The sequence below is a fragment of the Uloborus diversus genome, chromosome 1, assembly GCF_026930045.1.
Source record: "Uloborus diversus isolate 005 chromosome 1, Udiv.v.3.1, whole genome shotgun sequence".
Lineage (NCBI taxonomy): Eukaryota > Metazoa > Arthropoda > Arachnida > Araneae > Uloboridae > Uloborus > Uloborus diversus.
The window spans coordinates 230,525,321-230,545,933 of NC_072731.1; the positions used below are offsets into that span (position 1 = coordinate 230,525,321).

The following is a 20,613-nucleotide window of genomic DNA, read 5'->3' on the forward strand; positions in this document are numbered from 1 at the left end:
TTTTTTTAATATTGTAGTTACAAATAGACAAAAAGATAATCAAAAAATATTTTGCAATTTTTTTTTAAATCTTTTCCTCTCCTATTTCAGCTTTTTAAAGTTCAGATCAAAATTGGTTGTTTCCAAGCTATCAGCAAACACTCATTTTCAAACTGAGGCAACTTTTAAAATATTTAACCTTTTAAATTAATTCTGTTTTCTATGAATAACAACTTAACAGTATTTTTCAACATAATGTTTGAAAATATGGTTAACTTTTTTCTTCTCTTGTGAGAAAAAATACTAATCTAGAAACTGCAATCCACTGTAAAGTCCGTTTATGAAAGTTTCATACCATATTGTTTTGTGAGATATATATTGTCACCTTAGAGCAACGTTATGTTTTTTCTAGGGTTAGATGTCTTACTGTTGCCTTAGAAATAAAATTTTAAATTTTATAATGTTTCAAAAAATTTGGTTGTTGAAGTGGATTACTCACTCTCCGCCTTCCCCTTTCATTGTATTTTTTTATTTTTTTTTTAAATCTGAAAAATGTCTAATTTGAGTCCCTCTCAGTTCTTAACTAGTAGATAGCCATCCAACCCTGCATTCATATTTAGGAGATTTTTTTATAGCTATGTTCACTTTTAAAAGTATAATTTCTAACATACAGTCGAACCTTGTTAAACCGCCAACTTCAGTCATGGGCCAAAAATTGGCGAAAGTAGAGGGTAGCAGTTCAACAAATTTTCCCCAAACCTGCATTAATACATATTACCATGAAAATACATTTGAAGGCGTGTATTTTCCTTTCCAAGTGAACTTTGAAAAAAAAACAGCCATTGGATTTCCTGCACTGTGTCACCAACAGTTCTTTGGCTACTTGTTTTATGTCCTGAATTTTAAAAATGTTTATCAACAAATTGATGGCTTGTGAATCGGTTTTTATTACTAAACTCACAAAATAGAATTTTTTTTGTTCTTGCTTGAGATTGTTTTCGTTCTTATCAGAATGGAGCAAAAGAACACAATGTTATAGAACAGTGATTCCCAACCTTTTTCACGTCAGGACCCCCTTTTCAACAACTCCCGATTCCCTGTCCCCCATCTTTATATGTAGTCATATCTTATACAGTCTTAGTGTCTCCAACTTTCATTGAAGTGAATGAAAGCATTTTCTTTTAACAAGGCCGTTACGAGATCAAAAAATTGGGAGGAGGGCGTTTTGCAGACACTCATTTTTTTTCAAGCTTATATATAGCAAGGGGGAAAAAGTTTAGATTTTTGCTTGAAGGGGGAGGGTGATATTACCTGACTAGAAGCAAACAGATTAAGAGAATTGCATTATATGAGCAGAGAAAGGGAATTAACAATAGGAATCTACAGTTAGTCTAAATTCGCAAAGGTGTTCCTCTTTTAAATGTTCAAAATGGAAGTTTTAAAATTGCATTTTGCTTTTATGAACAGTTCAAGTTCAGAGAAATGACTGCCTTTGAAATTTCTTGAAATCGAAGTCCTAAAAATGAAGTTTAAGAGGATTTTTAACTATGGGGGGGGGGGGGGGGGGATAAGTAGACAATAACAATAGATGCTCTCTAAGTTTTCTAAAATGAAAATGATATGTCCTGAATAAACTAGGTTGCCGATCATCTTTTTTGAAGTTGAGGGAAAAAGGTCTCTGGCGACCTTTCCCAAGAAATTTATTTTAATTTGAAGTTATACATAAAAACTCAATTATAGGCCATTTTGTAAATGTTAGAAGATTAGTTTGGATTTGGAGCATCTCCCCCAAAATTAATTCGGAATTGAAGTCCCAAAATCGAAATTTTAGGCAAGTTTTAACGATGTGGGGAGAGAGGATTGGGGTACTCTACACATTTTTTTTTTCAAAATTTAAGCCCAGAAAAAAAAAAAAAAAAACTAGTTGGTTATCTTTGACAAGGAGAAATGTTTGGACAACCGCACCAGGAATTCTTTTGAAACGTAAATCCTAAAAACCTATTTCTTGGATGTTTTTGATGAAGTTAGGGGATAGGATTGGGTTCGGGATTCTTCCCCAGAGTATATCCAAAATTAAGTCTTAATGACACAACTGCAAGACATCTTTAAAGAGAATTTCTCCCAGAAATTATTCAAAATTAAAGCTCCAAAAACGAAATTTTAGACTATCTTGGATGGTGTTGGTCGCAATGGACTCTTTCGGGGAAAGTTGTAGACATTGAGGTCCTTAAACCAAAGTATAAGATAATCCTAGAGGACGTAAAAATGGGGAATAAGGCACTCGGGCATGAAAGAGGAGTATGGGGCTTTGGGGCTGCAGAACCCCCCCCCCCCCCTCCGGTTGCAACAGCCCCATCGTCCTTCTCCTGGATGTACGATTGCGCTCAAGTATTGATACTACTCTAAAATGATGCTATTTTTCCCCCTATGTGCTTTTATTTTTAAATTATGCAGTGATATATTTTTTAATGTAGAGAAAATGTTGGAACCAATTAAAAAAGGCTTCTCCACCCCCTAGGGGGTCGCGTCCCGCAGGTTGGGAACCCCTGCTATAGAATGTTGTTTCAAACTTGTTTGCTGAAATCTTCATATGGTGTCAATTACCGGTTGAGCCTCACACAGGTTGTGCCCCACTGACCAAGACAGAAAAGTGGGTGAAGAATGAAAGCTTTCTCATGGCTGAGTAGTGAAATGTCAAAGTGAAAAGGTTGAAAAAGATAGGGAGCAGATAAGATTCAGTTAAAATTTACAGAGATGTTGAGAACAATGCCCCTTGGTGACTGAGTGCAGCAGGGAGCGTATTAAACAAAAAAGAGATAAGAGAGCTGGATACTTTTACGTGGTGGCAAATTTAAGAGCATCTTTATAGAGCATTACTGACATTCATGATTTTCCTCTGTGGCTCATCATGGACATTTGCTCTCCAACTCTTCTAAACAGCTTAATTCCAAGTTTGAAGTACTTGACATGGTCTTTCAAAATGGCAGTTTAAACAGCAATATTAACATACCAAAAATGCAGTTTCTGTTGAGAATCTAGGGCAGACAGCGGGGGTGGTAGTTTAAGGAGGGAATTTGTATTGCATTCCTCTATACTGAACGTTTATTTCACCACTTTTCTTGGTGAAGTAAGAGGGTTACGGTTTGTCAGTTGGAGGTATAACGAGGTTCGACTGTACATGTGAAAAGGTCTTTCAATAATTTCCTTAATTGAAAACCTAATATTTTAAAGCCTAATAATTACTATTTAGGGGGGGGGTTTCCGATAGAGGGCAAGACCTCAAAAATCTCACTTTTAAAAGAAATCTCACTCAATAATAAATTCAGCGTAGGATTTTCCTACAGAGTTTTGTCACGACTGTTTAATTGAATTACTAATAATAGTAAGTAGAAGGGATAAACGAAAGAAAAACACATCCATAGCTGAAAAGCTGGAATGGCACTTTTCTAAATGCAGGTTTTTACAAAATGAAATGCTCTCCTTTCTGTTGATCTGAAGGAAAGTTCTTTCCACGAAATAATTTAACATAGTTATCTAATTGTGAAAAAGAGCACATAAGAAAAAAAATACCGAAGAACTATACTTTTATTTGGCTCCAAAACATGTGAAAGCTTTTTTAATTAATGTAATAGTATTAAACCTAGTTCAACGAGAAATAAATAAATCAACACTAAATATCCTTTAAAAACATCAGAGCATAGGTATAATGAGCAACTAATTTAGAACAAGTCAGCTACTAATTTTCAGAAACGAATTTTGGCCTAAGCGTGCTCTTTTCTACAACGGAACAAGCAAGCAAGAGAGAAAGAATTCCCAAACTGCAGACAGGTTAAAACTTTCTTCCCACAGGCAGAATAAAAAATCTTAATTGTTTATGCAAAACAACTGCAGCTGTTGCCAAACACATAAATTAGGAGAAGCTCACATGGTTAAGAATGAAAAAAAAAAGGAACTTAGAACTTCAACTCAAACCAGTTCCTCTGAGCAAACTATCCAAATGAGCTCATCCAGTGGTGCAATGTTTGTTTACATTTGAATCTCGTTCCAATCGGTGTGTGGCAAAAGAAGATTTTAGTGCAAAAGTAATTATTTATTATAGAAAGACTTAACTTTAAAAGGTAACACTGTCTGCTGCATTTTTTCCCCTACTCACTCTCTTCCACACTCTGACTTACCCTGCAGTTATTGATCATCAATCTATCAACAATTTCACAAAGCAATTAATTAATACAGTGAAAACAGCTCCGTGTGCGTGAAAATTATGAGAAATTTCGGATTTTGAAAAGGTGAGCGCTTTAAAATTTCAGCTCTTTTGAATATACTCACTTATCAAAAATTGAGAGTGCAAAATTATGCCATTATCATGCAGGAGTACTAGTGTTTGAATGATTTATTTACACCTCGTTAAAAAATATTTCATTTCAACTTTGTGCCGTTTAAAAGCAAAAGGGAGGGGGGTTCCAAACGGTGTGGCAGATGAATCCTTTGAGTTGCATGGACAAACAAAAAGAAAAAAGGAAATAATTTTCTGTGTCAAATAAAGTTGACTGCATATGAAGCTGTTGCAAAGTCTTGTGTAGCTTTCCCTATTTCTAATTATGTCAACAAAAAAAATTTTTACCACCTCAGGCTAAACTTCATATTAAGCAGTAAGTTGCCACCCTTAAGTCAGGGCTAAGGCATAACTGCATGCAATATACCAATAGCTCGGTTATGACATCCAGAGACTGCAGTTTCTTGGTTGTTATTGGACACATCAGTCTGAAATAGTCAATAAGCTGCTCGAGCTGGAGCCAGATGTTCTTGCGATGAAGTTGACTACCAACATTCAAACTAGTGAGCTAAAACTAATTTAGCACAAAAAAAAAATATTTTAGCCACCAATTTGTTGGTAATCTTAACTTCAATAAGGCAACATGTCTTTAGCTCGTTTATTGGTTATTCTAGACTCATGCGTCCTTAACAAGGACAAAGGTGCAATCTCTGGATGTCGTAACCGGGCTGTCGGTACATTGCATGTAAATTTCGCATTGATCTGAACTATTTCAGTATAGCAAACTTTGTTAATAGGAATGTCTACAAGGACTACAAACAGTTAGAACTCTCATGTGAAAGTTTAGAAGAAGTGGATAGTTGGAAAGCTTCCTTACTCCGAGCTGGGGTATATCCAGAAAGGGCATCTTCAGAAAATACTAATGGTGAAGAGGGAAGCAATGAAGGTTCCACATCTATGGATCCTCAGCTTGAGAGACAAGTCGAAACTATTCGCAACCTTGTAGATTCTTACATGAAGATCATAACCAAGACATTTCGTGACCTTGTTCCAAAGACTCTAATGCATTTGACTATTAATAGTGTAGGTATTATTTTGATTTTAACCTATCTCTGCTAGTTTAATACAATAGTAATTTCTAGCAGTTTTTATTATTCTAGTTTTAGAGGGTGATGACAGACCTGGGAAGTCATGGAAATATTTGGGAGTTGTTTATCTTCTTTTTTTTTTTTTTTTTTTTCAAAATTAAAGCACCTATTGTCTAACTTTTCAATCACAATTGTAGCTGAATGTTCGCAAACTGAAAACAATTCTGAACCTATGATTTCTTTAACTTATTTATTTATGAAAGTATTTTTGTGATTTAAAATATTCTACCCTGACTTTTATTGATTTTTACTGTTTAAGAATAATAATTTAACAAACATACTTCGCAGAATTATTCTCCAAAATAAAAGTTTTAGTTTTCACGATTTTAATAGAAAGCATGTTTACATAATAACAACACCTTGTGATAGGCATCAGTTAGTAACATTATGTTTTACATTGAAGTTTTGCTTTTAAGGCCAAAATTATTTTTTAAAAAAATATTAAATTAGAGCTTTTTTTTTTTTCTTTTTTTTTTCCCTTCCGAGGAACAAACTCTTCCTGGAGGGGCATTCCACGGTATTTTTGACATTATGTAGAATCCGTAATGTGACCTTTTTTTGCCATAACTTTTTTATTTACTGTTTGATTTGCAAATTATTTTAATTTGAGCTGGTGTGTTGGTAGGAAAAGATCAAAATAAAATAATATGCTAATCAAACAGTAAATTAAAAAGTTATGGCAAAAAGGTCACATTACGGACTCTACATAAATGTCAAAAATACCGTGGAATGCCCCTTGATCACTTTCTGTTTCAAATACAGTCGAGTCCCGCCTTAAGCGAGAGATGTTTTCCAAGACTCCTTGCATAAGTCGAAATTTCGCGTTTTGGAATACTATGTATACGAATTTTTCAGAAACATACCAAATTCTTTTAGACATTTGTAAATACCCTTCAAACTGCTTTAAAGCATTCCTCAGTTATACATTACAGTTTCTTACATAAAGAATTGAGCTTTTACTGTATTTAAAAAATTTAAAAAAGAAACTTATTCAATATAAAATACTTAAAGCTGCAGAAAATGAATGATCGATGGGAGGGAAAGACATAAATTAAAACATCGTACCCACAGTATGTAGTAATAATAAAATGCTGCACTGTAATAGTACTGTACAGTATTGGTACAATAATAATATTTATGAGTAAAAAATGAAGATGACGTAGATTTATGCTCCATGATCAGATTGTTATTCTTATCTAATACATTTTAAAATACAGTTGCTTCGCCTTTACTTTTATAAGGTTTCCTTTTATGGCAACAGCCCCTCTTCCTGATCTCTTTAATCCACAATACAAGAGCAGCTTCCATTTTCCTGGTATTTTCTTAGACTCTGCAAGTTTCAGTATTGAAACTAAGTTCTGAACTTTTACAGATATCTTTTTGTTTTGACTTTTAATTGTACGTATGAAACATTACTCATACTTATTGCGTTGCTACCGTCGACGTTTTGTAGTTGTTCAAGCATATCACGATTTTTAACCTTTTTGTCAGAAACTTTCTTTTTCATCTCATTTTCACAAACTTTAAATGAAACAGTACACTAAGGTGCCATTATATTTCATCAACTTTAATGTTTAGAATGAAAAAAAAAAAGTTGCTGAGTGGTTTTTTGATGCACTAACAATGCAATGTGTAGACTAGTTTGATGTGGGAACTTTGGTTTTCAGTGATGCTAAAGGAATGTAATAACATGCACTAAATCAATATTTAGTAGTCAGTAATAAAGCCGATACTTCCTTTCGAAAAAATTCGTGTTGTGGACGAGGAATTCGGGTCAGCTCTAAAATTCGTTACTCGTCAAAAATTCGCGTTATGACCATTTCACATGAGTTGAATTGCATTGTAGCGAGAATCAACTGTATTTTCAACTTAACTAATTAGTGGTAAACATCTACTACTCCTTGAGCAAAAATGGCAATTTAAAAATTGTATGCATTACAAATAAATTGATAGTAATAGTAATGAATCATATTCTAGCAAACCACTTTTCATTATTTTTGTAAAGAATCACAAGAATAATAAACATTTCAAATTTAAAAGCAAATTAGTAATTCTAACAGGAAGAAATCATGTACAAAAGTAACTTTTAGAAATTTCAAACACCCTTTTAAGGCTTTTTTCCCTTCTCTCTCTTGATCTCCCTCCTTTGTTTCAAAGAAGATAGATCTCCCTTGATAGTTTCTTGAGTTTTTCTTCTTGATAGTCTTCTTTCTTGATAGTTTCTTTCACTTGATGGTTTCTTGATAGTTTTCTTTCTCCCTTGATAGTTTCTTGTTTGACATATTGTCGCCTCAGAGCAACGCTAAGATATCTAATCCCATCAGTAACACTAAGATATCCGACGGTTGCTCTAAGGCGACGATATCCACAAATAGAAAGAGTTTTATTTAATGCTTAAACTTGGTTGTGGCGAAACTTCAATAACCTTAATTTTCTTTTCTCTGAATCAGTTATAGTTTTGATTTACTGAAATTGTTAAAACTCTACAGTAAAAATAGTCTCTGAAATAGAATATCATACATAGATGACCAATCCTTGCTCAACTTTAAAAGAACTTGTTTTTGTCTAATTGTGTATTTCTAAGGTTCGAAGGGCTTTTTTCATTATACTTGAAAAGCAAAGCATTAACAAAATATTAATATTTTCACCACCCTTTGGATCTTCTTCCAAGAAACGACAGATGTAAGAGATACATATGAATACTTAATCAGCATTATCATCATTTCAGTTTTAAGAAGCCCGCTGCTGAATACGTCGAAAACCGAAACTAGCGGTAAATCGAACTTCCGAGTCAAAGTTTTTCGTCAATCTCTTCAGATTTTGAGTTATTGAGAATTGACTGTATATATAAATATATATACATGCACACAAGAATTGCACGTTTAAAGATATAAGATATAAAATTTATTAGTATAAGAAGTTTCAAAAATCTTGTCAATATTGAATTTCAAACCTGATTTTATCTTTTTTTTTTCAGACCAAAGATTTTATTTATTCAGAATTGCTAGCTAGTCTTTACTCTGCTGGAGATCAGGTAAGTTTGTAACTCATAATATAGTAAGATATAATCAGCACATTTTTACTGTAAATACAATCGGACCTTGATATAAGGTCACTTCTCGGGACTTCACGAAACTGACCTTATAAGCGGAGGCACCTTATAACTGATTCATGTATATTTATTAATAAATAAACATGTATATGCATTAATTCTTTTTCAAATTTAATTTTGTTCAAAAATATCAGTAATTAGGTTATAAAAGTTATATAGATTTGAACCAATTAAATCTTTTGGAAGCAATAAGAAATTTCAAAATGATTTTTTAGAACTTTCATTTAGAGTATATCTGCATACAAATATGCCCAAGCAGAGAACTGATGTGCAACTTAACTAGTTTAAAATTATCATAAATGCAGGACTGATAGGTTTTTTTCTTTAGTTTAAGCACAATGGTTTCTAATTGGTTTCTGAAATTTTTCTTCAGCTTCTCATGACTAGTGCGATATGTACATGCCCTCGTTAAAACATCATATTTTAGGGTTTCTCTCGTAATACTCACTTTCTACTGCATTCGATACCCCACATGCTAAGTTAATAGGAATACGACTTTTCGCTTCTTAAGGATTGTATATCGCGGAAAATTCTTGGAAGTGAATCGGTTAAGCATGAAATCATTTAAAGAAATCAGACAGAAGTGACCTTATAAGCGATTAATGTATGATGACCTGAGCATATATCCAAGAGGACACAGCATAGAATTCCTATTCCTTGAGCCAGAACTTTAGAAAAGTGACCTTAAATGCGGGGTGACCTTCTAAACGAGTGACCTTTTGAGGCCCCTTCCTTAGAATTTTTCTGAAGCCGCAGTTTGAAAAAACACAATTTTAGGCTATTTTTGAGGACATCGGTTAAGGCGGAGGGTTTAGGGAAATCCCTGGGAAATTTTTCGAAGTTTAATCACTGTGCATGTGTTTTAAGCTTATCTTTGATCACTTTGGAGGAATAGTCTGGGTTTGAGTATTGCCGTCAGGAATTTGTTGGTATTGATCTTTTAAAAACTCGATGTTAGTCTAAAAGTCAATCTTAAAAGAAGTAGTGAACATTAACCCTCGGAAATGTTTCAAGATTGCAGGTCTGAAAATGCCTTTAAGGCTACGTTTGTTTATGTTAAGAGAAAAGACAAGGTTTGGGCACTGTTCTGGGGAAACTTTTTGACATTGAGACTCTAAAACGCAATTTAAAGCTTTGGAAATATTAGGGGAACCAGGGACATTCGCGAGATTGGAATGCTAAACAAATGCCATCATTTTAGTCTACATGTGGACAAGTCAAGTGAGAAAAAAGCGCACCCCTCCTGGAAAATTTTCAAAAGTGAAATCCTAAAAATGTATGTTTTACTTATTTTTTGTGACAGTGGGAAAGGGAGTGAGGATTGGGGTTCTGTCCCTGATATTTTCCTAATTTAAAGTTGCAGAAACGCAATTTTAATTTCTTGTTGGTTTCGCCAAGAGGCTCATGACTCTCTTTTGTGTCCGTGTCTGGGTGCTGCACTTAAAGTTGTTGTTATCAGAAGTTACCACCCAGGGTACGGACCCGACTTTATTTTAAACTTTTCAGATAGTGTAGGTTTTGGAAAATTTCCTTGATTCAAGTTAAGTCCTCTATTTAAAAACTTAATCCACATTACTTTTTCAGCCTTGAAATCAGTTTGTTAATTATTAACAAAATGAACTCTATAATTACTAGTATTTTTCATTGTTTTTAGCAATAATTAAAAAGCGGACTTCGAGTATTGTTTAGTTTTCTCGGCATTTTGATCAATTTTGATCATTGAAATTTATAATTTTGTTGTGAATACACCTAAGTAAAGGGCAGAAAAAACAAGAACGTGAGGTAAAAGAAAACATGCGGGTGAAGTGACAGTTCAGAGTGTAAAAAAAGAGTTAAAATAAAAGTTTCACTTCTATCGTGTGTCTTTGTGACACACATTTTTTTATTTTGATGAAGTTTTTAAGAAACATTCCTAATTCCTTTTATAATGAAAACTTACAGCATTTCAATGTTTCCTGCCTAGTTAAACTCTACAGAGGAAAAAAAGGCAGAAAAACCATTGGTTCCTTGACCTTGATTTTCCTCTGCCACCTCACTCAGTTTGTAGCTTCAGACAAAGGGAAAGTAAAACCAGCAGTAGTGCTCATATGTTCATATGTTGATAAATGTTTTTGTGGTACATATAGGACTACAGGGCAACGTTTTATAAACATGAAATTCCGAATTTCCAAAAACAGTTTATTCGGCTTAGTACACAAGCCCTAAAGTAATTTTATGATCATAGTCTACCAAAACCTTTCACTTCAAAGACTATTTTTTCGCCTCCAGTTTTTCTATGCCATTAAAATCGTTTTGGGAGAATACCCTGTGTTATTTTTCACATCAAAGGCGCCCCCTGGGGTGACCGCCCCCTCCGCCCCTCCCTAGCTATGTCACTGCCCCTACCCATTTTTCTAGTGGATTCTTTTTTTTAAAAAAATTCCCGAGTGAGCCTGCATGCCCCGTGCACTTTCTTTTATGACTAAATAAAAACTTAGTTCGTAATTATTTTCGTTTTTTCTGTCTTTACTTGCCAAAAGGTAGAATTAGTTTATCTTTCTAAGGATCAATGGCTACCGTTTGACTGGTAAGCAATTGGTATAGTTTATAGCATTTGGATATCCAACTGACTGCATAAAGAGGAAGTTACATCTTAAACCAGAGTGAATAGCATTTTTTTTAATGCTGCAATAATTAGGAGAAAGGGAAAAAATATCTTTTTATCGTAAAATAGCATAGGAGCCACTGTGGCCCCTTCTGTCTTTCTAAGTATAAGTGTCTTTCTAAGTATATTTCGTCACCTCAGAGCAACACTGGCATCTAATCCCAGGAATAACGACACTAAGATATCCTACTGTTGCTCTGAGGCAACGATGTACAGTACTATGAGGTAAATGATTACGCAAGAATTCAAATAGTGTCATATAATGAAAAGTCAAAAAGCTCTGTTGGATATTATTCCAGTTATTGAACAACTAAGTACGCAAGGGCCACACAGGCCCCCTTTATCTTGCTAGTGTTAAACAATAAATCAAAGGGTTTGTAAGGGAAGTATACCTTGAACAGGTGTTTACTGAAACCATTGTTCAACTATAAAATTGCTACTAATGTTCTCTTTCTAATTGAATTTTCATTCCTTTACTTTAGAGTTCTCTGATGGAAGAATCACCCGAAGAAGCTCATAAGAGAGAAGAGTTATTAAGAATGTACCATGCCTGTAAAGAAGCCTTAAATATTATTGGTGATGTTTCTATGCATACTTCGTATTCTCCGATGCCACCACCAGTTAAAGATGATTGGCTGAAGGTTTCAACACCAGATTCTCCTAGGTATTACATGTCTCCATACATTGAAATAATTTTGATGTATAAACATCAGCAAGGGCGGATCCTGCTTCTGGTTTTGGTGGGAGTCATTATCTTAAAATATCAAAAAAGGGTAAACTTTAAAAAACGATAAACAGTTTCCGTTCATCACTGTGGTGGAAATTTCCTTCCCGGCATATTTTTAAACCAGTGTTTTAGCCTAAAAGTGCAAGTTTTGTAAGTCCATTTCCTTAAAAAACTAGACAAAAACACGCTGTCTGCCATGGGTCTGGAATAGGAGTTCTGGGCTGATTTTTTTCGAAATATAAGTCCCTAAATTGCAGTTTTAGAGTATGTTTGCCACTTAAAGGGGGAAACCATGATCCTCCCCCCCCATTCTAGATCTGTGCTTATTCTAGGGTTATATGTGACTTGTTTTCCATTCCTTCAAGAAACTCCCCCCCCCATCCCCCCCCCAAAAAAAATCATTGTTTATAGAGCAAAATTTAATAGAAAGACAGCTACTTGCCAAAACTACAGAAAAGAAAATGTAAGTCTTTAGATTTCTCAAGGTTAGAAATGACTTATTGTAAATTGTGCATCATTTGCTACTGTAGAGAGGATCAAAAAAATTTTCTAACTTTGAAAAGAACTTGAGTTTTTCTGAAAGTTTTGTAACCACTTAAAATCTGTAGATTTTAATTGCTGTGCATTATGTTAGTTATTATAGTACATTATGAACTATGTTGAAAGCAGTTGTAATACTTGTACTAGTAATTTTAAATTAAATTGATAATTTTATGAATGCATTGAAAGAAAACAACACAGTCCTTTTTTGCTTTGCCCTGTTACTCTTATTTTCATAGTTTTCTGAAGCTACTGTACTGAATGAAGGTTCTGTAGCTTTAAATCAGTTTCTTGCTTTTATCCAAAATATTTCGTTTATGAATTATACATAGTATTTTTACTTAGTATTTGATTTGTTCTTGTGTTATACTGAAGTTGAATATTCTGACAATAAGTTAAATATCAAAGGGTACTGAATATTAGTTTAATTACTAGAAATTGTACGATACAGCAGTCTGTGATAAAATATTTTTCTTTTAATCATATTCAGCACCTTTTCTTTATTTAAATCGAAAAGGTGGCAAATGCTTCTGGTCCTGTCTTCGAATTGTATAATTTCTGAGATTTTATGTATATTTTTTTACTTGTGCTGTTTTTTTTATGTTTTAATTTTATTAATTAAATCATTAACTATTTTTGTCAGGGTTCGTAGATATATATCATAATATATATTACGATATACATCTGATATTTATTTTTCAAATATGCATGATGTTTTGATATTTTCGATAGTTATTATTTTTAACTACGGTATTTTCAATATAAAAATCATAATACTATTGTTCATTTATTATTAAAAACAACCAAAAAGTTAGGTACTATATTTTTAAGATGTGTATCAATTCATCATTAATATTACAAAGTAATATAGCATTGCTCTTTATTTCATATTCATAAAATTATTAGTGATGTAACTATTTTATTTCATATTAAAAGTGCCTAATTAAATATTAAATGTTGGGCAAAAAAAAAAGGTAAAAACAAGTCTTAAGACTGTGTACTGACTAATGCATTTTTTATTTTTTAATCATATAACTGTGTAATAGTAACTAACAGAAGAAAAATGAGTAAAACAGCTAATGCTAAATGAACTCGATTAAAATTGATAGAAATGTAAAATTAAATTTTTGATATAAATAATGAAAGAAACTTTAATTTTAAGTCTAGATATTGCAAAAATAATGTATGAAAATCAAGAGTGATTTGAGGATGCATTTACTATTTTGAAGACTTTAGTTTGGGTTGATTGAAAATATCGGATGTATATCAAAATATCCGATAACGTATCAAAATATCGGATATTTTCGATATTTTCAAAAATATGATATTTTCAAACCCTGTTTTTTGTTGCTAAAAATGATTTGCTTGCATTTTTGAAATATTTTGTCATAACATAATACTGTCAAAAAATTTCGTTAACTGTGTCCATTCGTTTCATAATTTTATAAACAAAATATTACGAATGAACCATTCATTTTATGTTTAGGCCGTCATCGCCATCTCCAGGAGGCAGTAGGAGAAATCCAACTGGTGGTAGGGCTCCTCCTCCTCCTCCCCTCAGCAATCGTCAGCCTCCAGGACCACCAGCTGGCTCAAATCGAATGCCACCACCATCTGCACCACCGAGACCATTGAGTGGAACTGGTCTACCTCCACCTCTCCTACCTTCGTAAGATAACTTTTCTTTTTTCTTTATGCACAATTATGATTTGCTTTTAAAATTGAATTATTTGTCTTCCGTTTCTCTGTGTTCCGTTTAATTATCTGCAATAAAATCCTGTTACTTGTTTTTGCACCAGGATGTGCAGATACCTGCATTTAAGAATGATTTCTGCCTTAAAATGTTTTAATATTGTGAAGCAATAGCTTGTTTTAATGTTTCCTTTTAATACACATTGTGTTAATCTCAAAATTATGTTTTTCCTTTTTTATTTACTCCTACATTTCAGATTTAATGAAGAAAAAATAATTTAATTCAATGTCTATGTACTAGTAGCCATGTACATAAATGTAGTAATGTTGAAATATGATGCATCATTCAGACGATTAAGTGAATAAAATATTTTTTTCATCTTATATACGAAACTAAGCGAGTGAAAAATAAAAATATGTTTAAAAAATGCAATAAAAATATAGTAAATATTATATGCATTTGTGATAAGGATTCTTCTAATTTTTTGAGATAAATCTGAATAATTATTCAAAACTTTTTCAATACCAATTAATAGTTTATCAATCATAATATATTGTCGGAATTTAAGAATGTTAATGTTTTAATGCACTATTTTTCTTCTGTTTCTCTTTCTTTCTGTGTACCTTGTATTCTAATTTCTCTCTTCTCTTTTGCTACTTTTCTCTGTGTGCAGTCGTAGCCCAAGTGGAAATGCACCTTCCATTCCTCCTCGAACCTAAATCAAAGCTTCTTATGGTGCACCCGGTGGGATGAACCCTGCCACTGCCGAATAATTCAGCACTTCCAGTAGCTTTTCTCTTGTGTCTATTTTCTATTTGCTTTTCTATGCTATTATGTCAGGGCCCTTCACTGTTCTTAGATGTGTAAATATGTTGTGCCATTCAAGTTTAAACATAAGTTAACTAGCAAAGTAATTTTTTATTGATGAGTGTTTGTTTTCCACTGCCTTCTTACATATTCTTGTTTGCTTTATGTAAACACTGCAGATGTCCTTTTCTAACCTTGTTTTCATGTGTTGAATATTTGAAATGAGTCCTACAGAAGAACTTCTTCCAGATGTCACTGGAATGTGTTATATGTGTTTTGATTTTTTTTTTTTTTTTTTTTTTTTTTTTAAGCCATATGTTTAGCAAAACATTACTCCTCTGGAAAAATATTTATTTAAATTTACAAACAAATGAAAGTAGCATTTAGTTTCACTGTAAAAAGTAAAACTAAAACATTTTATTTCTCGAATGTGGCTAAGAGAAAAAAAATCTTGTCCATAAAAATAACTTTTTAATTCTTTGAAAATTGAGAGATGACAGTTAAATGTATCATAAATTATCTAAATTATCTTTCAAGAAATTTCTATCAAAAAAGAAAAATCTATCTTTTATTCTCTTACGTTTAAGAGTACAAAGGGAAGATTTTTCTACTTATAATGGGTCCTGTATAATAATTATGTATATGTATTATATTTTAATTAAAACATTTTGCTAGAACTACATTTAGATTATAGTTTAGAACTTTTTCTTGCATATGAATGTTGTGCAATCCTCATAAATGTACGGAAACTAATAGGGTCAATGTAAACATATCGTTCATTTTGAGAGTTTTATCAATTTATTAGAAACCAATGCTAAAATATATATATATTTTTAATGAGTTTATATTTTTATTTATTTTTTTTTTTTTTCTTTTCTCCCTGACACTAACTGGTTGATTTATTTTTGAAATATTTCCCTTTTCTACATAAATTAATATTTGTATAAACATCATCTGTATTTCTCATGTATTTAGAAGCAAACAATTTCGCAGAAACTGTTGCAAGCTTATAAAGAAGAATTTTAGGTTATAGCAATATTTGAGCTTTTTTAACTTTTTGTTAGACATTTTGGTGTATTTGCACTTTGTTAATTGTTATTAATGTGTGTGATGTTAAAAACTGGTGTGTAATCTAGAATCATATAGATAAGTGTAAGTTAAATCTGAGAATATGAAAAATTCTTTTTGAAGTAAGAATAATAAAATAGAGATGAATTTAATATAGGGTTGTTAATAATAAAATATATAATAGAAGTTATAGATGTGTACGTTGTTCTTATGTGTGAGCATTTTATGTGAATATAGTATTTAGTTCAGCGAAACAAATGTATGCTGCTTTAAATTTATCGAATGATTAAGTATCAACTTTTTGCTTGAATGATTGTTAGATGTGTTTATTAAATCTAAAAAAAATAATATTTTTAGACTTGAAATAATGCAATCAATGTGCATTCAACGCTGAACTTGTTCTTTAAGATATTTCACATTATAGATTAGTTGTAGGTAAAGTTTTCTATTAAAAAATGTATTTCTGTATTTAAATTATTAGGAATGAGATTATCAGCAATTTCATTTGAAAAACTAATATTTTTGAATTTAATACCAACATTTAAAAGGTGGTTGAAAGTTTAAATTGTACATTAATTCCAAAAGGCTTAATTCATACTTATTTTACTTAATGTTCAGACGTCATATGGTTTTAAAAATCATTAAAATATATTTTTAAAAAACATGATTTTTACTGTAGTTCACTTTATTGTAGTGTTTTAAATGTGATATTATGACAAGTTAAAATTAATGAAATTCACTTATTTTGTTTCTAGAGAAGTATATAAATATTATACTTAAAATTTGAAGCGTGAAATTGTAGTATCAGTTTCTATTAACTGTGTTTTCAAAAAGGTGCTTTAACTTAGAGCTTTAGGATCAGTTATATGCTGAAAATTGCAACATAGTTGAAACAATTTAATATAAAATATTGTTAATGCCATGTTGCATACTTGAGCATTTTGTTGCTCGCTGATATTTTTGGTGAAAATATTTTTATTCTGCAATTGGAAAGTTTGACATATTCAAAGAATGATGATTGCTTGTTCTTAGTATATATATATATATATATATATATATATATATATATATATATATATATATATATATATATATATATATATATATATATATATATATATGGGTGTCTGCTATTAATCAATTAAATCAATATATTAATCACATGATGCTAAATAGGAGTTAAATTTTATGTATGAGAATTAGAGATCTAGATTTTCTTAGGAACAACAGCATAAAAATTTTAAAAAAAGTATTGAATAGCCAACTAGTCAGTAGTTAAGCAATGATTTTTTTTTACTGCTTTATGATCGTGGAAAAACTAATTTCTGCATAGCTGAGCAAAAGATTGAATTACTTTTTAAAATAGCATGAAATAAAGGAACTTTTCTTCTAATCAAACAATTGAATTTCTTGAAATTTTCACCTGAGGAGTGGTATTATGTATGACAAGGCAGAATTTTCTCCTCTAGTGGAGGTCATAACAAGCTTTAAAAAATTAAAGCAGAGATACAAGGGAAGGGTTGTGGGCAAGTTTTTGATATTGAACAATTGGAAAAACACAATTTCGCTTGATATTCAATGATGATAAAAGAAGAGATTTTTTATCATCTCTCCCCTGAAAAAGTTTTGGAATTGAAGTCCTAAAAATTACAGGCCGCCTCGTTTTACATTAGAGGAAGGGATAGGGTTCGAAACTTTAGGACTGGAGTTCAGGATATGTTGTAAGGGGTAAGTACTAAACATCAATCACCTCTCCCCATTAAAAGCTTCTGGATCCACCATCGATCGTAGCATGTCTAACAGCACTAATTTTACATCTTATCAATATAATCTGTGCATTGGTGCCAACTCTGAAGTGCTGCATGTCTAGTGCACAGGGAAGCAGAAGACGAGAAAGGGGAGAAAATCTTAACTCATTTTAAAAACAAGAACAAGTTTTCTTAGATCTGTTTTGGCTATTCACTGACGTGCACGTAACACTTTTTGAAGTGTAGAGACCTACGTCAGTTTCAACTCTGGATTTCTGCTTGATCGAGAATGTCTTTCATTACATGCATGTATGAATTGAAGTACCTAGAAGCAAAGGGGTGTAAGGGCCAAAGTTAAAAATTTGGAAATAATTAGTACAAATGGTAGGAGAAACTCTCATCTGTTTTTTGGGGGGGGGGGAGAGGGGGGCTAGAGATGCTAGTAGTAGCCCTAGTAAGTGTGGCTATACAGCATGATTTAGAAAAACTTTTAAATGAAAGCCTACCTAAGGGTTTAACTTAGAACCCATTTCACTCAAAACTTAAAAAGTCAACTTACATCCCATTGCTTTTACTTCCTCAATTTTACTAATGATCAATAGATTTTCACTGTATGCATATACTCAGTTGTTCTTTTGGGAATTGTTCTCTTGTGAGAAATAACTGAAGGGCCACAAGAGAAAATGATCAAAGTATTTTTCTGCCAAACCCAGGTTGCCATGGGAACTGTTAGATTATTTCTGACTGTATTTAATTGTAATAGTAGCTGTGTCACCCACTTTGCACGTTTTACCTCGAAAATAAAAGTTATGTGAAGTGACGCGTGTTCAACAACCAGGCTTGAACCAAAAACAAATCAGTAAAATTTTGCGGCAGATTGCGGAAAAATAACCAAAAAGGAAACATTTTAAATCCTCCGATTACAGGAAAAGCCACACACACAAAAAAAAAAAAAAAACAGAATTTTACCTTTTCATATTTGAGGGAAAAAAAATGGCGACAGATCTTTCGTCTCAATGATTTTATTCACGCTGCAAATTTTAGTATAAAAGCATTGTTACGGAAAGTCGAGATGAAGCACTGAATAATAATTTTAATGGAGGAAAACCTTCAAAAAATAGGGATTTTATTTTAAAATCTGAAGTGTCATAATTAATAGTTTTTAATTGATATCTCTGCTAATTATTGTTTGAGGATTTTGTTAAATAGCCGAACATGAAAAGGGGAAGATTACGAATCCATCAATACCTGGGTCGATAGTCAGTTCATTGGCGTTCAGGAGAAGTAACTTGGACATACATAGTTACATAGGTATATACGCTCAGTATTTCATTATATAAGATCATTCATGCAAGAAATATCATTGTCACTGAGTTAGAATAGGATAAAGGTTGGGCTATCAAGGAAAAGATTTAGACATCTAACTTAAAAAACGTAATATTGAAATTTTTTGTGTGGTGGGCTTAGATTATTCTTCTCCTGTGGCCCTTCAACTGAAAAAGTAAAAGGTACCAACACTGGACGAAACAAAATTTGAGTGTGTGTGAGAAAAAGTGATTGTTCATTTTGAAATAAATGTAGTATTTTTAAATGTTTTATCAATACAATAATCATAATTTCTTTTGTATCGAAAAATTGGTGTTTTGGCTATTCGAGGTATATTAAACATTAATAACAGTCTTTTCAAATCATTCTTAATTCTTTTTTAATAGCATGTCATGGTTTTTATAGTTCGTTAATGATGTTTTTAACTTTTGTAGAAAAAGTGGTTGAAAATTATGTGTATCCAAAATAATTTTCATTGTGTTATAAGAACATTAAATAAAATTGGTCTTGTTTTATACAGGAGGCCAGTTCCATTAATTCCTCCTAGAATTCCAGATCGTCCCCAAGTTCAAGCAAGGAACAATTAGATGTTATTTTGAATTTTCAAATAACTTCATTAATTACCGGTAATGCACTTTGATCATCATTTCATCATGGGACTAATGTCTGTGCATGTTACATGTTTTACAAATGACATGAATTGGAACTGTTTGTATAGATTGTTGTGTGAAGTTACAGTCATGATTTTTGTAAAAGAGTATTATTAAATTTATATTGTTGATATGTGAATAAAGATTTATATTTATATTTTTTCTTGAATTGCATTATGTGATTCTGGGCTTTCATTAGAAATATTGTTTGACACATGGCAGTCTGAATGGATAAAACTGATATTAATTCATGTATGTGATTGTTTACTTTTTTTTTTTTTTTTTGTTCTTTGTGCCAAATCAATTTGTAACTGGCACGAAAGTGTTTCAGTTTTCCTTTTCTGGGCTTTTATTAATTCAGTTTCTGAAATGTTTTTAGAATGATTTTAAAGCAAAAGAATATTGAATCCTTTGACATTGTTTCTTTAAGTTTTAAATTTGTACACATTGTTTTGAGAGCTGTGATTTTTCACATATCGTTTTTTAAAAAATATTCATTGTGATTTAAAAATAAAAAAATTAAAACCTCATGTTTTGTGCACCTGTGAATTATGTTGTTTTGAAGTTATAAATATTTAACATTCCATTGTACTGAAAAAACGTTTTGTTGAATTCAAATCTGTATTGTACTATTTCTTTTTATTTATACAGAGTTTTATACTCATGAGTTATTTATTTTTTTACCTCACAATTTACCTTTTTTACAATTCTGAAGATGTTTTTCTTTGCATGAAGTTGCTTTTGTAAACTAAAAAAATAGTGCAATACGTTAATTACAAAATCATTGTAAAAATTTAAATTGTTATTTGTGGCTATATAAAAGTTTCAGACTAAATTACTGTAATATTTTGACATTTTTATTGTTTGAAATTATTATACAAAATATATTATACCTTGA

At 31.8% G+C, this 20,613-nt stretch overlaps 1 protein-coding gene across 2 annotated transcripts in view; it reads left to right on the plus strand.

The window, feature by feature from the left end:
* LOC129234204 (dynamin-like) overlaps nt 1–20,405 on the plus strand; it is a 70,351-nt gene extending 49,946 nt beyond the window's left edge. Inside the window, exons 15-19 of one of the 2 annotated variants that reach the window (XM_054868123.1) lie at nt 5,050–5,335; nt 8,378–8,434; nt 11,639–11,820; nt 13,910–14,092; nt 19,586–20,405. In XM_054868123.1, coding sequence (XP_054724098.1) covers nt 5,050–5,335; nt 8,378–8,434; nt 11,639–11,820; nt 13,910–14,092; nt 19,586–19,652 — 775 coding nt within the window. In that variant the 3' untranslated portion in view covers nt 19,653–20,405. Of the gene's footprint in view, nt 1–5,049; nt 5,336–8,377; nt 8,435–11,638; nt 11,821–13,909; nt 14,093–14,789; nt 14,937–19,585 lie in introns of those variants that run through there. The other variant, XM_054868125.1, reaches the window with a different exon arrangement.
* Nucleotides 20,406–20,613: the final 208 nt, after the last annotated feature.